At 38.6% G+C, this 17760-nt stretch overlaps 1 protein-coding gene, 1 non-coding gene and 1 pseudogene across 2 annotated transcripts; 2 read left to right on the top strand and 1 right to left on the bottom strand.

Annotated features, from left to right (window-relative positions):
• The first annotated feature begins 3444 nt into the window (after positions 1 to 3444).
• Positions 3445 to 5043, top strand: LOC148206230 (uncharacterized; annotated as a pseudogene).
• Positions 5044 to 5108: 65 nt separating this feature from the next.
• On the top strand, positions 5109 to 6941 carry LOC148206229 (uncharacterized). The gene is made up of 7 exons (XM_088107294.1): positions 5109 to 5174; positions 5781 to 6037; positions 6111 to 6278; positions 6356 to 6460; positions 6533 to 6602; positions 6682 to 6777; positions 6852 to 6941. The coding sequence occupies exons 1-7, from the start codon at positions 5109 to 5111 to the stop codon at positions 6939 to 6941; spliced, it is 852 nt and encodes a 283-aa protein (XP_087963420.1).
• Positions 6942 to 8564: 1623 nt separating this feature from the next.
• On the bottom strand, positions 8565 to 8638 carry TRNAV-AAC (transfer RNA valine (anticodon AAC)). Its single transcript has one exon. It is a non-coding gene; the product is annotated as a tRNA-Val (tRNA).
• Between the last annotated feature and the right edge of the window lie 9122 nt (positions 8639 to 17760).

The raw sequence follows: 17760 nt of genomic DNA, 5'->3' as shown, positions 1-17760 counted from the left end.
AGTAAATTCTCAATTAAACCTAGAAACCCTAGAACTTATATAATCAATATGCATGTAGATTCAAACACATTATGATGCAAAAATCTTTACTTTTAACAAGATAGAGAGATGAAAGACATAGAGAGAACAACTTAAATCAATAATCAAAGTAAACAATTGCATTAACTGAACGTAACCTCAGAATCCGTCATGGAATTACAGCAGAATAGCCCTAGATGCGCAGCTCTCCATGAATGGAGTTGAATACAAGATGAAAGAAAAGTGAGAGGAGTATGAGAGAATGAATTAAGTGAAGTCCCTTTTTCTGCCTCCCTTGGGTCTCTTTATATAGGCTTGATTGGGCTTGGACTCTGAATAGTTTGTTGATAAGATATTTTCTGTTGATATATTATATCTTTCAAATATTCATTAGATTAAATCAGTTTTAAAGAATATTTGATAGATATTAACTCAATTATCTTATATCCTATATCTTCCAAATAACTAAAAGATTTAGATAATGATAAAATTATTTGGAAGATATTTTCTATTGATATTCCCAAATTAAATTCAACAACTGAATTTTATCTTTTAGATTTTCTGACTTTCCAAAATTGCACAAATATCCTGAAATTTCCTCTATTTGCACTTTAGCCCCTTTTGAATTTCCCAAATAAAATCTGATTTTGACCCTTGAATTGCCATTTGGACTAATAAAACTTATATTCTCAGCTGCACAAATAAACATTAGAACATCCAAGAATAATTTATGCGCTAAAACTCACTTTTTACGTCTCTTTATTTCCCAAACCCAATAATTCCAATAATCACAAATTCACTTAAAATAAACCATTTAAGCACAATTATCCCATCAAAAATTTGAATTTTAAAGCATAAATGTGGACATAAATATGCACTCATCACCAACGCTAGTAACGGTGGTGACTGGTGGTGTTTTGTGATTTTATTTTAGATATGAAGAGACATGATTTGGGGTTTTCATCTTCGTGTGAGTTCTGATTCAATTTGCAGGTTTGCTTTGATTGCACGATTTGCGATCTGGATGGTGGGACTTAATCTATAATTAGTGCCATGTTGAAGATGACGGATATGAGAAGTAGTCGTTCGCGATTAGGGTTTTAGTTTTGGAGTTGTCTAAGATGGCACTATGATGGACGAACATTCTGGCTTATGTTTTGGGTTTTTCCAAGTGGGTGAACAATGATGCGATTCTATGAAAGGCTTTTTCTTCAAAGCATCTCATCAATTGTAAGTGCAGAGGAGATGATATTCTTTGTTTTAACATCATAGTGTGCTCTCCTGCTTTCATCTACGGTCCACTCAGAAAAGTTCTTGATAACAGTTTTGCCATCTACCACTCTTTTTGGTTCATAGGGACCATTGATCACAACATCCCAAACTCCCTTGTCTATTGATTTCAAGAAAATTTTCATTCTAATTTTTCATAAAGGGTAGTTTTCACCTGCAAAAAGTGGTGGTTTTTTTGTAGATGCACCTTCACCAAAAGTTTGAGATGTACTGGCCATCAGGAACAATTTAATCGATTATATTCTTGCAATATGCTCAAGAACATGCAAGACCTGTGTGTGGGACATACTATTGTCCTTGTGTTTGTTGTTTGAACCAAATACGTCAAAATTTGAGCGAAATAGTGATCACCTATTCGTCTACGGCATAGTTGATGACAAATTTATGAACACCGAAAAACGGCGCCACAAACTTGTTGAACAATCGGCAAGTGTGACCGAATCGTATCAAGTAATAAACTCGGCAAGACCAAGTATCGTTCTCCCAAAGGACTCACAGCCTAGTTTAGTTATGTGATTCGTTGATTATTTAAGACTTAAGAACGAAATAAATGGAGTTTAATATACAAAACAGAAAATAAACATGTATGCATGAATTTGATCAATGGCTAAAACAAAATACAAACACTTCAATGAAATATATGGATGAGTATGTTGTTGGGGTTATCAATTTCATCTTATCCACTCTCATATACTTTAGGAATTCAACAATCTTTTCATCATTGTTAATGCCACTCTCTAAATTACCTTGCAAGAAGGCCTATCCCCAATTACGAGTTCATACAATTCCTAGCATTCCTAATAATTAGTTCTTTTAGCGCAGGAGCTTAACGACAACCAATATACTATTGGGAGAAATTCCCCAGATCTAGACTTCCCCGTACGTTCCCGTATCGACAAAATCAATAATCATGCATTGAATGAGTTAAACAAAGCAAGCATTGAGCAAAGAGGAAAAACCCTAACTAATGATCAAAGAAAACATGTATCTCAAATAAGATGTTTAAACACAAGTTCCATATATGAGAGTTTCACAAGACTACATTGATTCCCCAACAACAATACAAGGTTTAGTTCACCATATTCATGGTGAAACTAGATGAATAATAATGAAAGAATGAAAGATAAAACCCTAGAAAGGTGAAGAGGTAGCCTGAGCATCCAAGATCCTCCTTCAAAGGGGTGGAAGAGAGAGTGTTTGCTTCGTTTCTACCAAAGATACAAACCCTAGGACGTCCTAAAGCTTATATACTATTCTAAAATTACAGAAAATTTAGGCCCAAGCCCATAAGTGTGCCGCTCAACGGTAAAGTACCGCTCATCGGTAAGTGCGTGAGTTGGTTTCTTCCCCTCAGCGGCCATTTTGCCCCTTAGCGGATCCCCCGTGAGCTTCTGAGTGCCGCTCAGCGGGCAATTGCGACTTCTCCTTTTGCACTTTTTGATGTCTTTTCTGATTTCATCTCTCTCCTTCACTTCTTTCACCAAATTCACCTTAAAACCTGCACAAAAACACTGAAATCAAGCATAAACCTGTCCAACTCTCTTATTTCTGAAAATATGAATAAAAGCATGATTTCAAGCTAGTTTCTAAGTGTTAAAGGTTGCTTTTAGTATCAATTTCAAGCATGAAAATAACAGTTTTTCAATTGTTATCAATAGTCAAGAGTTATACAATTTGGACTTGGCATGGAGAAGTATTAGACAACCCTAGTACGTCAAGAACAACAAAATATGTTGAAGAATGGATGAATGATCATTTAGAGGATATGATATGTGATGTTGGTGAAGAAAACTTTGGAACAACTCACCTATATGATTCTTTGAAGTCTAATTCAGAGGAACAATTGTACCCAGGATGCACTACCTTTTCACGATTATCTGCAACTTTAAAATTGTTTAGTTTGAAAGCAAGAAATGGATGGATTGATAAAAGTTTCACAAAGTTGTTGCAATTGTTGAGGGAGATGCTTCCAGAAAAAAACACGTTACCTAATCGTAACTACAAGGCAAAAATATCAACATTGTGTTTGGAAAGCATAAGGAGAAAAACACTGAGAAGAACATTTGGAAGAAACGATCAATATTTTATAATCTTCCATATTGGTGCAAACTTGATGTAAGACATTGTATAGATGTAATGCATGTTGAAAAAAATGTATGCTATAGTTTGATTGGGACTTTATTGAATATTAAAGGAAATACAAAAGATGGAGTAAAAGCACGACAAGATTTGGTTGATATGGGCATCCGTTGTGAGTTACATCCACAATCAGTTGGAAAACGCACGTACTTATCGCCAGCTTGTCATATTCTTTCCAAAAATGTAAAACAAAGCTTTTGTCAATGTTTAAAAAGTGTCAAAGTGCCACAAGGTTACTCTTCAAATATTAAGAGTATTGTGTCTATGCAAGATTTGAAGTTGGTTGGTTTACAGTCCCACGATTGTCATGTGATTATGCAACAACTTCTACCAGTTGCTATTCATGGCATCTTGCCTACTTCGCTTAGAGGTGTTATAACACGTTTGTGTTTCTTCTTCAATGTCATATGCAAGAAATTTATTAACCCTAAAGTGTTAGATGATTTGGAAACTAAGGCAATCACAATATTGTGTCAATTGGAAATGTATTTTCTGCCGTCATTTTTCGATATCATGGTGCATGTGATTGTGCATTTGGTTACAAAAATTCAATTATGTGGTCCAATTTTTTGGGATGGATGTACCAAGTTGAAAGATACATGAAAATATTAAAAGGATATGTGAAGAATCAGTATTGTCCGAAAGCTTCAATTGTGGAGCGGTGGTACATTGCAGAAGAAGCTATTGAATTTTGCTTTAGTTATATGCCAAATTGTGAACCAATAGGAGTGCCAAAGAGTCGGCATGATGGGATATGTCAAGGTAAGGGTACTCAATCAATCAAGATTAAAAGTGTAAGTCGAAAAGAAATTGATCAAGCACATTTGTACATCTTGAACAACACTGATGAAGTTATTCCTTATATGTCCCAACACATTGATGAAATAAAGTTGGCACACCCACGAATGAATGAAAAATGGACACTTAATGAACATAACAAAACTTTCTTAGCTTGGTTTAAGAAAAAGGTTTACTCTCAAAAGGATGTTTCTGAAACTTTGTTGAGGCTAGCTCGAGGCCCTAACAATTATGTCATCTCATATGGTGGGTACTATATAAACAACTTATGCTTCTACACAAAATTAAAAGATGACAAAAGTAGAGTTCAAAATAGTGGAGTTACCATTCAAGCCGAGTCTATGCATTTTGCTAGTTCAAAAGACAAAAATCCAATTATAGCATCTATGAATTACTTTGGAGTGATAGAAGACATTTGGGAAATTGACTATGTCCGTCACATTTAGAGTGTCGGTGTTTAATTGTAAATGGGTTGATGTCAATACAGGTGTTAGGATGGATGAGTTTGGGTTTACATTGGTTGATCTTAACAAAGTGGGTTATGCAGATAAACCATTTGTTATGGCATATCAGGCAAGACAAATATTCTACATAATTGATCCTTCTAATCGTAAATGGTTTGTTGTCTTGGAAGGAAGAAGCACACTCGGAACGCATGATGACGACTCTCTAGATATAGTAGAAACGAAATCCTCGGTATCAAGAACAATTGAAGTGGAAGTCAATAACATAGTGGATGACATGCATGCTATTTGAAGTGATCATGATGAAGGGATATGGGAGAACATAACACCCTAGTAGGTATTGGTTGGTTTATTTTTTTCTATTTTATTATGATTTACTAACAATGTTATTTTTTAGATATGTCGAGCTCTACATCAGGAAGTGGGAAGATCGGACCTAGTAGATCTGTCACTCGATTAACTAAGGTCAATGTTGGACGAATTATGGAAGAGAGGTTGTCGGTTGAGTTAGATCCTTGATCAGGGAGCAATTTCGTGCATCTCGGCTGAATGACGATTGACTGGTTTGTATTTTACATTTCTATTATACTTACACAAAATCGTACATCATTATTTACCTATGTTTATTTTTTGTTATATGTGGCAACAAAAAAGGGAAGAAGCTTAGCGAAAACAAAACTTAATGATACCTCTCACCTATTGTCACGAGCTGGGTATGCATTATTAGAGAAACGTATGAGAAAGTTTAAAGCAGAGGTTACGGGTTGGAGTCTTCTGAGCTAGTAGATCCAATTCCTAGGTACAAGATGTAGAAGACAGCTCGAACTAAGTCCGATGGGCAGATGAGTTCACAATCTGCTCAAGTCATTGCTAACAAAATTGTAAGTACAAACACTAAACCCAAAAATCATATTTCATTACGAGCTGTATTTTAGGAACATTTGTGGCTTGGCCTAGAAATCTAATCCTGCCATACGTTGGGCAACAACAGGTACTGTATTTTATTCTTTAATAAATCTTTTTTGTAATTTATAAATTAATGAACTAAATTTTTGCATATATTTATTTAAGTTACCCCAACGTCAAAAGCAACTGCAAGATCCTACTACTCATGAAGATCATGACATGGAAGAAGAAGAAGATGATGCTATGTCAAAGCTTATTGTCATGTTGCCTAGGTTGAAAAGAAAACCTAAAATAATACAACCGGACTTTAGAGTATTTGGATTCGAAAATATGGTACCGATTTACATTAACTTCAATGATATATTTGAGTTGATTGATGGAGAAAGGATGTTAAACATTTCTATCATCCAACTATGGTGCATGTAAGTAGTAATGTTTCTTATATATTTACCATATAAAACTATACCACAATTAAGTTATAATTCTTTATCCTAGGTATATGGACAAAGTGAGTGTGGGGAAAAGTCGGTCACATATGTACGGATTTCTTGAGCCCCAAGCCATTCAAAAATCTGGGAACACAAAGGTTAGCATACAACAATACATGCAAACATGGATGTCTATCTCCCTAAGGCATGTTTACTTGGCTCCATACATTGAAGGGTCAGTCTTACCAAATCTAGCTTTCTTTTTTCAAATTTATGGTAATTACTAACCTGATCATTTATCTTTCATTGTAGGTCCCATTGGCAACTAATAATGATCATTCCTGAAGATTGCCTTGTTGTCTGGTTTTGTTCTCTTCATAAGGAACCCAACAACGAACTGAAGAACTTAATTCAAGGGTAATGATACAACTTTCATATCATTTAATAAGTATATACCAATTATGACTAATGTGTCATCAATTTAACCAGAGTTGTGGGTGGCACAAACATTTTATGTCAAAGGAACAGACAAAAGCAAGTTCAAATTATATATCCTATGGTGAGATATGAGTTAATTCTTATATTAATTATTTTGTGTACAAGTTATACGATATGAATTTTCCTTTCTTTTATTGTAGTGCAATAAACAGATTAGTTCATGGGAATGTGGGTACTACGTGATGTATTGGATCAAAGCAATCATCCAGGCAGGAATTTATGATAGTTGGACAACGGTAAGCACTTATAACTAATGCACGAGTTCTACGATTTTAGGTATGCCACTACATAATAACATTTTTTGTTTTAGGTGTTCAATGATCCATCACCAATATTGAAAGAGACCATTGCCGAAATAACACATGAATGGGCAAGTTATCTTCTACAACGTGGAGATTAGATTTTGATTAGGTGTTGTTTAAGTTTTGATTTGGGTTATGTTTGTACTTAAAAAGTTTAAGTTAGACTTTCTCTAAACTACAAATTTTAAGTTAGACATCTTGTTGTTTATTTTGATTTTGGAACTCTTTATTATGTATTAGACATGAACAATTGGAAATATATATTCTGTTCTGGAAAATTTGTTGTATTTCAGGTTTTGGTTTAATGATTTAAGTCTGTTATGGTCACAACAGACTTAAATTCGTTGTTATTTTTATTTACAATTGTTCGAAGATCTAAGTCTGTTGGTCAACAAACAGACTTAAAATTTAAGTTTGTTGGTCGACAACAGACTTAAAATTTACGTTTGCCGAATCTAAGTCTGTTGTAAAACATACTTAAAAAGCCCAGAATAATAGACTTAAAAAACATATTTTGTACTAGTGAACAAACAAGTTATCATATAATTAGAGTTTCACACGAAATCATTCAGCATCAACAATCATCATGTGATCAAATTCACTTATTGGACAACAACAATTCACATTTCTACCATTTTGATCATAAACATTCAATATCTACAAACTACACATATAATTGAGAGAGAACTAGGAGAAAGAATTTTAGAGAGATGATTTGTGTTTTAAGTAATGAGACGAGTTTAGAAGTTTCTATTTATATTGGATTATTTTAAAATTAAATACTCGGTCTCATTATTTTAAATACTCTATTTTCTAGGTTCTAACATATATAGTCATTTTAATCCATTAAAGTTAATTTTTTTATTAAATAATATTTTAAATTGACATTTAAGTTATAACATGTCAAATAGTATAAATAATTCAAGTATTAACTTAAAATATCATTTAACGTATAACAAAATTTAAAAGACATTTAAATTAAGAAGATTATATCTATTTATATTTAAAATTTAAAAATTAAATTATATAAAAGTTCATAACATAGAAGAATTTATTTTTGCATCAAAATTTTAAAACTAAAAAAACATACTTAAAATTTTAATAATTTTTTTTAAATAAGCTTAGATTAATAGGAAAGAAAATGAAAAGTCTTGTTGTAGATAAATTTATTTTTGCATCAAAATTTTAAAACTAAAAACATATTTAAAGTTTTAATAAAATAATTTTTTTAAAATAAGCTTTGATTTATAGAAAAGAAGATGAAAAGTCTTCTCTTGAAGATAATAGTTTAAGTCGAATTTAAAATCTAGTGAGACTATTCATACTAAACTATAAAATGTACATGAAATTTTAGGGAATTATACGATTAAAAAACTTAACACGATTTTTTTTGAACGAATCTTTGGGAATAAAGGTGTTTGAAACCTACCATTGCTTTCTTAAAAACAGTTTCTAAAATTGTTGGAAGTATCGAAGTTGGTTCTGGTTCATGATTAAAAAGTGTTCATAAAGTCAGTTTATCTCCAACACACTGGGAATCTTATTTTGTAGTATTTCTTTTTATGATGAATTTTGTTTAGTAAAATTTGAATATTAAAAGGAAGTAACATTGTTGATTCTGAAGCTAAAATGTATTTTATAAAAATAGAGTATTAAAATAAATTATTAGTTAAAAAATTGGACATAACATTATTTGAAAAATCTAAAATTATCGAAATATTTGGCGTCGCCCGGACTCGAACCGGAGACCTTCAGTGTGTTAGACTGACGTGATAACCAACTACACCACGACACCGGTTATTTAACAATTCTGTCACAATACTTATATCAACAAATAATTATAACCTTTCCTTTTTAAATGTGACATCTTATTATGATTTATAGTAAAAATAGTAAAATTAAAATTGTATAAATATTTTATTAAATAAAAAATATTTTTTTTCCAAAATAATCTTATATGTAAGAATTAAAAAAATTTCTAAAAATATCTAAAATAAAAAATATTGTTTTTCCAAAATAATCTTATACGTTAGAATTATAAAACATTAATAAAAATATCTAAAACTGAACATCTTCAATATTTTAATGGAAAGAAAGTAAAGTATCAACTCACCATGGAAAATATTTTGGTGAAATCATTGGGAAATTTGAATTTTTTTTTTTACAAAATTTGAGTAAAAGTAAATTTTTTTCTAAAAGTAAATAGTTTTCCTTAAGTGAAAAGTCTTACTATGTTCTCTTTCTTCAAATCATAAGTAATGTATAAAAAAGTAACCATAAATAAAAATTTTAAATAGAAAGTGATATTATTTTTTTATAATTTATTTTAATATATACTTTTTTTCTGTATACTTATTTACCTATTGTAAATAATAAATTGTTAATTTTAAATTTTTTATTTTTTATTTTCGTTTGTGAATATCTTTAGTTTGAAAGTTTAATAGATTGTCTAAATATGTAAGTTCCATGAAATAGAATGATGACGAGGTGCACTTGAAGACATGGATGTGATTCATAGCAGTTTCAGAGTATCCAATCCTCACTTTAATGTGTCTTTTGATTCTGTGCTTCCTCAATAGAATGCACACATTGCAATTCTTAATTAATTATGAAATTATGTCTTAATTTGTTTCAATTTTTTTAGGCCTTGAGCTACACATACTCTTCAACTAGTGGGTTAGATACATGCTTTTGGCATGTCATTTTTCACTTGATCATGAAGTATCATATGTTGTAACAATTTCTTCACTCTCAAATTGTCAACAAATTCCCACAAACATAAAAGAGGAATCTCATGAATGTTCTGTCCATTTTCTTTCATGCTTATATTCTTGTTGGTTCTCAAGGGTCTAGACTGAGTAGTTTGAAGAAGGAAAAAAATAGAAAATTAATCTAAAAACATGAATGGAATATGAGAGTTGTTATTAATTTTGAGTGCATGAGAAACTTAGACAAATATGTGTAGGAGAAAGTTTGTATTTTTTGTTAAAACAATAAAGTATATTTTGTGTTGAATGTTTGCGATCTTATATTTTGTGTTATGAATCACATTAAATTTGTTATATATTTTTATGTAATTTTTATATTTTTATTTATAGATATTTTTTTACTAAAAACAGTATTTTTTTATTATGTGATTTCTAATAATCTTCCCAAGCCAAATTCAAATTTCAAAATAAACTTATGTCATTGACATGGAGTTTTCTTTAAGTGTACCTCATATGTTCTTTGTATATCTAGTCGGAAAAGACTTCACATTACATTGTTATTTTAATCTTTGGCTTAGGTGGTATACATTTTGGTTTAAATCCTGGTCTTTGTTTTTTTATGATAATCTCAGTTAGGTCTTCATATTTGTGAGTTATATTATAATTTAAGAGATTATGACATGATGATCCTTGGTCATTCTCTTCTTCATTTTCATCTTTTATCTAGGGCAAGAAAAGTGGTTGCGATGGCGCAACCAAATGGCATTCGTGGTGGCTCGTGACGGCAAGAACATTTTTCTTCTTTCTCTTTTTTTTGTGCTGTTTCGCTTTGCAACTTTTTTTCTCTCCTCCTTTTGGTTCTGTTCTAATTGCAGAGAGAATGTAGCTGGGAAATAAAAAAGAAATTATTTTATGGTACTACGAAACTGAGAGAGGGTAAGTTGGATTTTTTAAAATATTCTAGAAAGAAAAAAATTTAGGAGAAATAATTTACGAAAAGGCTTAGATTTTGTATCTCCTTTCTCGAGCGTCAGAGAAGGCTGCATCTTGTGAGTGAAAAACCTGTTTGCATCGGTGGAAGGCAATGAATGGTATCTACGCCTTATAGGTGAGCATCCAAGAAAGCCCCATCTCCCAATTAAGGGACAGCCCCAAAATGGGGATTTCAAGTGGTCAGAGATCACCTTCATGGTGAAATTGGTGGAATTAGATTATATAATTAGATTATACCCTAAAAGGTGAATTAAATGAGAGTAGGAAGAAATTAGAAATTTTTAATTTGTGATTAAATGAATTGGAACGTAGGATTGTTGTTAAGGTAGCCATGGATACGTTATCTTTTTAATTGATCTGGGAAAGGAAATTTTTTGTTACAGTGGCATAAGGTTTCTTTTATTAATTGAATAATTAGGATGAAAACCTAAATTGAATTCCTGGTCAGAATCTTTCCCAACCTTCGTTTCTATTAATCGCAGACAACCCAACCAACTATGGGTTCTTCTTTCTCGCGGCCAACCCAAATCCTAGATATTACCCTTGCCTCGACCTATGGCAGAAGTCTCGTGGCGGCGAGGACGACGGAGTTGCGAAAGTGAGGCGGAGACGGCGGAGGACCGGCGGAGCACGGCATTGGCGCAACGGCGCGTTCGTCTTCTTCTTTTCCTCTTTTCTCGCGCTGGTTAGCGTAGCAGGGGATTTGCTCGACATTTCATCTAGTCTGTCTGAGGCTGGTGCTGCTCCGGGTAGTCGGTGGAGGAAGATGAAGACATGGAGGATGATGAATAACATTTCCAATCAAAGTTTGTGTATGTATAAACTCTTTACCTAAAAAAAATCTACGTAAACAAGCCTGAGCATTTTAAGCATGCATCACGTAGACAGATTTTAACACTGTTTGTTACAACCTAACGATTATAATAAAATTTGCTCAATTTTACAAAAAATATGATCTAATTGAGACGGTTACAAATATGAGGATCCAACTAAGATTCTCATACAAAAATGAGGACCAACCGAGGGTTTAAACCTATACATTTTTCACGATTTTTTAAGTGACATTAAATTAATCAAAGTGTACCATATGGATCGGACAGTCCGAAAGCAGCGCCGAGACTTATGTGACCACCGACGTTTCTATCTTTTTACTCCTCTGATAGCATTGTCGGGCGGCTTGCACAAATACTCATTACCCATGGCATAGCCCGACCGTTCATCCTTCCACTCGAGTGAGTAATTCACGATCTACCGTACGGGCGGCCGTGCAAGACCGGACGATCGTTAAACTGGATCACCAAGACGGAGATTAAGGTAAATAATGATTAAAGCTATTGGGCTAGAATTGGGCCGTGATTAACTTTTCACTAATCCCAAGCCCATAGCGAAAACTATAAATACAGGTCAGAGGTAAGTGGTAGGTTGGTTGCATTCACTGCACATTTATTACTATTTCATCGAATCGCCAACAGTTTCCGTACTGACTTTGGCATCAGAGAATCTTTGACAGGTTTCCCCCGGACAGAAGAGTAAACGACGGAGCTTGGAGCATTACGGAGCGGTTGGAAGACCAATTGTGGAGGAGTGTCAGACATTGCCGAAACCCTTCCTAGAAGACCAATTGTGTAGGAGTTTGGTGACTTAGCCCCAGATAACCGAAACATTTTAGCATCCACCGTGGGGCCGAGTTACTTGCAAAATCCAATGGTGACCTCGAGAAATATGAGTATGGACGATCAAGTGAAGATGATTCGGATGTTACAGCAGAAGATGGAGGAGATTCAGCAGCGTCATGAGGAGGAGCTCATAGCCATCAGGGTCGAGTGTTCGGCACGCCTTGCCCGAGAAGGCGCGGGAGAAAAGGGGGAGCGAGAGAAGGCCAAGGAGAGAGGCAAGGCTGTCATGGAGGATCAAATCGAACATAGCAGTGGGCCGGACAAAACGTGGAAGCCCACAGTGCTGGAGGTCAAGGGAAGGAAAGTTAAATCTGTACACGCGGAGAGTGTCGCAGGGGACGAGCAGTTAGTAGTAAAGACCGAGTCCTCGTCAACATTATTACTCCCCTTCGTCCAGGCAATCATGGACGTCCAGATATCGGAGCAGTTCGTCCCGCCCCAGTTCAAAATATATGACGAGACAACGGACCCGGAGGCCCACATCAAAACCTTTTCGAACGCAATGGCGCTCCGGACAGGCAACGACGCCATTTGGTGCCGAGCATTCTCATTATCGTTGGAAGGGGAGGCACTCAATTCGTTTAACTCACTCCCTCCCAATTCCATTGAGAATTTCGTTGGACTACAGTGCTTGTTCAATCGACAATTCGCCAACAGTAGTACTCAGGACTTGACCGTCTTCAAGTTGGTCACCCTAAAAGAGGGAAAGGAAGAAACTTTAAGAGCGTTCATGGATCGCTACCAGAAAACCGTTCGACGAGTGAAGGGCTTGAGCTTGGAACTTTCCCTGCATTACATGCTTCCCGCCCTCAAGCCCGGACCGTTTAAGCACAGCGTCTGCCGGCGGGCGCCTAAGACTATGGAAGAGCTGCCAGAGAGGGCGGCAGACGAAATAAGGGTGGAGGAAATGAAGCTATCGTATAAAAAGGAAAATCAGGAAAACAAGGAAGAAAGAGCGGACGGGGTGAAATTGGGTGGCCAAGTTGGGAAGACCGGGGGATTCAAGCAAAGAGAACCGCCCCAGGGGCCACGATTCTAGCAATACACCCCGTTGAACGCCCCCCGGGCGAAGATTTTCCAAGAAGGTTTAAGCGTGGAGTTAATCCTAGACCCGAAGAGGCGACCCACGCCGCCCGGGGCGGACAGTAATAAACACTGCATGTATCACAAGAACATGGGCCACACCACGGAGGATAGGCACGAAAGGTCCAGAAACGACAAAACTGACCGTTCGCGATCGGAAAGACGACGAAGTAGAAGTCGTAGCAGGAGCCACGACCGTCCCCTGCGAGGACACATCAATACCATATCCAGTGGTTTTGACGGAGGAGGATCTTCCTCATCCGCCCGAAAGCATCATGTGCGGGCTTTACAATCCGTTCACTCGGTGGACAAGCCACGGAGGACGATGCCCCATCACGTTTTCAGATGAAGACTTTCATGCCCCTAATCCTGATCAAGATGACTCGATGGTATTAATGGCAGAGATTGCCCGGTACGGTGTGGGCAAGGTGCTAGTGGACCAGGGGAGCTCAATAAACATCCTCTACTGGAAGACTTTCCAACAGATGGACGTATCGGAAGACCTCATCGTCCCACACAACGAACATATCGTAGGCTTTACAGGCGAGAGGGTAGACACCAGAGGTTACGTAGATTTACTCACAAGGGTGGGGACCGGTCGGCACAACGAGGAGAAGAGGGTTAGGTACTTACTGGTGGAAGCCAATACCTCCTACAACGTACTGCTAGGCCGGCCATGCCTCAACGCTTTTGGGGCGATCGTATCAACCCCCACCTCACGATAAAGTATCCCTCGGAAAAGGGACAATCTGCACTGTCCGGGTGGATCAAAAAATGGCCAGGGAATGTTACGCTACAGGCCTAAAAATTCACACCTGCACGGTAAGAAGGAGGACGGGTCGATCCAAGGTGGCCATGGCCGACCTTGACCCAAGGACAAACATGAAAGATCGGTTGGAACCCCTCGGGGAGACGCGGCTGGTTCTGATAGGGAAGGACGCTTCCCAAACCACAATCATGGCTCGGGGGTTAGAGCCCGAGTTGAAGCGATAAATTCGGTCTGTCCTATGGAATAATCGCAACTTGTTTGCATGGACAGTCGCTGATATGCTAAGGATCCACCCGTCGGTCATGTCACATAAGTTGGCATTGTCCAAGAAAGCACGACCAGTGGCGCACAAGAAGCGGAGGATGGGAGAAGAGAAGAGGAGGTCGGGAACTTGAAAGAGGTTGGGTTCATCAAAGAAGTGACGTATACCACCTGGGTCACTAATGTGGTGATGGTGAAGAAGACCAGCGGAAAATGGCGGATGTGCACCGATTACACCGACCTCAACAAAGCTTGCCCAAAAGACTCTCATCCCTTGCCGAGCATAGACGCTTTAGTGGATGGAGCCTCCGGCCACCAGATGTTAAGTTTCTTAGATGCATATTATGGGTACAATCAGATACCCATGTATGGGCCAGATCGGGAAAAGACGACATTCATCACTGAGAAGGAAAACTTCTGCTATGAAGTTATGTCATTCGGTTTGAAGAATGTCGGGGCTACATATCAGTGCTTGATGCACCGGATCTTCGCAGAACAGATCGTTCTGTGCATGGATGTGTACGTTGACGACATGGTCGTCCGTTCACCTGATGGACGATGTCATGTGAAGGACCTAGAAGAGGTGTTTCGGTAGGTTAGAAGGTATGGGATGCGGCTAAACCCGGCCAAATGCACGTTCGGGGTGGCTGCGGGGAAATTCATTGTTTCATGCTCACTGCCCGAGGTATCGAAGCCAATCCTGACAAATGTGCAGCTGTGTTGGAGATGCAGAGCCTAATCACTCTTAAGGAGATCCAAAGATTGGTCGGCCGGCTCACGGTCTATCGCGATTCATACCCAAGCTGGCCGAGAGGGTCAAATCGGTGCTTCGCAAGATGAAGAAGGGACCCGCCGTCGAGTGGGATGCTGAGTGCGAACAGGCATTTCAGGATGTCAAGACCATTCTGATGAACCCACCAGTGATGAATCGTCCGATGCCAAGCAAAGACTTACAGATCTTTCTGGGCATATCTAAGTCGGTGATAAGCGCAGTGTTAATGCAAGAACGATCTGAGCCAGGCTCATATACTTCATCAACCGAACCCTTCAGGAAGCCGAGACGCGATATCAACAAGTTGAAAAGATTGCCTTGAACTTGCTGAATGCGTTTAGAAGACTCCAACCGTACTTCTAGGGTCACCAAGTGGTTATTAGGACAAACTTCCCCATCTTTAAGATTTTGAGGAAACCGGACCTGGCAGGACGCATGGTGGCATGGGCGGTCGAATTGTCGGAATTCGGCCTGCGCTACGAACCGAGAGGATCAGTCAAAGGCCAACATTTGGCTGATTTTGCGGCAAATTTACCCTAGGCGATCAATGATGAGTGAAACTTGTACGTCGACGGGGCGTCGGGAAGAACAATAAGCGGGGCCGGCATAGTCCTAAAGGGCCCGAACGGATTCTTGTTGAAGCACTCCTTGATCTTCAAGTTCAAAGTATCCAACAACCAGGCGGAGTACGAGGCCCTGGTGGCTGGTCTAGAGTTGGCAAAAGACATGGGGGCTCGGAAGGTCGTTTGCCGGACGAACTCCCAGCTTGTTGTGGATTAGATGAACGACGAGTTCAAGGTGAAGGTAGAACAGCTCCTCTGGTATTTCCATCGAGCGACTGCCCTGGTAAAGTTGTTCGACAAGGTCGATATTCGGCACATCCCTCGCGAGGATAACTCCCGAGCAGACATGTTGTCGAAGTTGAGTTCAGGAAAGGAGAAAGGGCAACTGACGACGATCATATGCCAAGTTTTGGTATAGCCGTCGGTCGAATGCCTAACGGTGTCTAATTTTGAAGTTGGAGATTGGCGAGCGGAGATCCGAGCACTAATGACGCAACAAGATGCGGGACAATCCGTTAAGCCGACGGACGCCAAGAAGATCGTTCGTTACCTTATGGTTGGGGACGACCTGTACCGGAGAGGATTCTCCACCCCTCTTCACAAGTGTCTCGGTAAAGAGGAAGCACAGTACGTCATGGACGAGCTCCATAACGGAATCTGTGGTTTCCATATCGGTTGGCGGGCTCTGAAGGCCCGGATACTGAGAGCGGGGTACTACTGGCCGACTATGGAAGGAGACACCAAGGGATTCGTCCAGAAGTGCCTCAACTGCTAGGCCCACGCCAACAACACTCACGCACCACCCCACACCTTGAATACCATAACGTCACCCTGGGCGTTCGCATAATGGGGAATGGATATAGTCGATCCGTTCCCAATAGGCCGGGCGTAGAAAAAGTTCCTCCTCGTAGCGATTGACTATTTCACCAAATGGGTGGAGACGGAATCCTTGGCGACCATAACTGCGTCACAGGTCCAAAAATTCTGCTGGAAGTTGGTGTGTCGATTTGGTCTCCCTCGGACGATCGTCACAGATAACGACCGACAGTTCATCGATAAGAAGTTGGTCGAGTTTTGCAAGGGTCTAGGGATTAAGCACGTCACCAGTTCGGTGGAACACCCTTAGACAAATGGTCAAGTGGAGGCCATGAACAAGACCATAGTGGCCGAGCTAAAGAAGCGGCTGGGTGAAAGGAAAGGAGCGTGGGTTGAAGAACTCCTAGAAGTATTATGGGCTTACCGGTGCACACCGCATGGGACGACCAGCGAGACCCCTTTCAATATAACATATGGCACTGACGCCATGTTACTGGTCGAATTAGGAGAACCCTCGTTGCGGCGCTAGATGAGGGACCTTCAGCTGAACGATGAAGAGCTAAGGGTGGAACTTGACTCCTTGGAAGAGCGAAGGGACCGGGCGGCATTGAGAGTCGAAGCGTGCAAGCGAATGGTGGAAAGGAAGTACAATTCTAAAGTCCGACCCAAGAACTTCCAAGAGGGCGATCTGGTGTGGAGAAAGACTGGAGAAGCAAGGCGGACGACCACTCACGACAAACTCGCGGCCAAATGGGAGGGACCTTTTCGAGTGGCAGAAGCACTAGGGAACGGAGCCTACAGGCTACTACATACGGACGGTCGTCCAATCCCGAACACTTGGAACGCTACTCATTTAAAATTTTATTTCAGTTAGTCACTTTTGATTGTACATTATGTTTTCTATAATTAATACGATGGCAGGGTGTCCCCCAGTTGTGGCAAAGATTTCTACGATAAAGACATAGTCCTATAAAGCATTGAATAAAAAAGAAATCCAAGTTGATGAACGGAGAGTTCCAAACGAAACCACTATCAACTTGGTCGGACGATGAACGAAGAGTTCTTCCCAAAGAACCACTGCTACCCGGAATCTACGGAAATCCAAGTTGATGAACGGAGAGTTCCAAACGGAACCACTGTCAACTTGGCCGGGCGGTGAATGAAGAGTTCTTCCCGAAGAACCACTACTGCCCGGAATCTACGAAAATCCAAGTTGATGAACGGAGAGTTCCAAACGGAACCACTGTCAACTTGGTCGGGCGATGAATGGAGAGTT

Source organism: Vigna umbellata, chromosome 1 (assembly GCF_029865625.1).
Source record: "Vigna umbellata cultivar VRB3 chromosome 1, Vumbellata_1.0, whole genome shotgun sequence".
Lineage (NCBI taxonomy): Eukaryota > Viridiplantae > Streptophyta > Magnoliopsida > Fabales > Fabaceae > Vigna > Vigna umbellata.
Note: the sequence above shows the minus strand (reverse complement) of the source record. Positions and strands in the feature narration are given on the sequence as shown.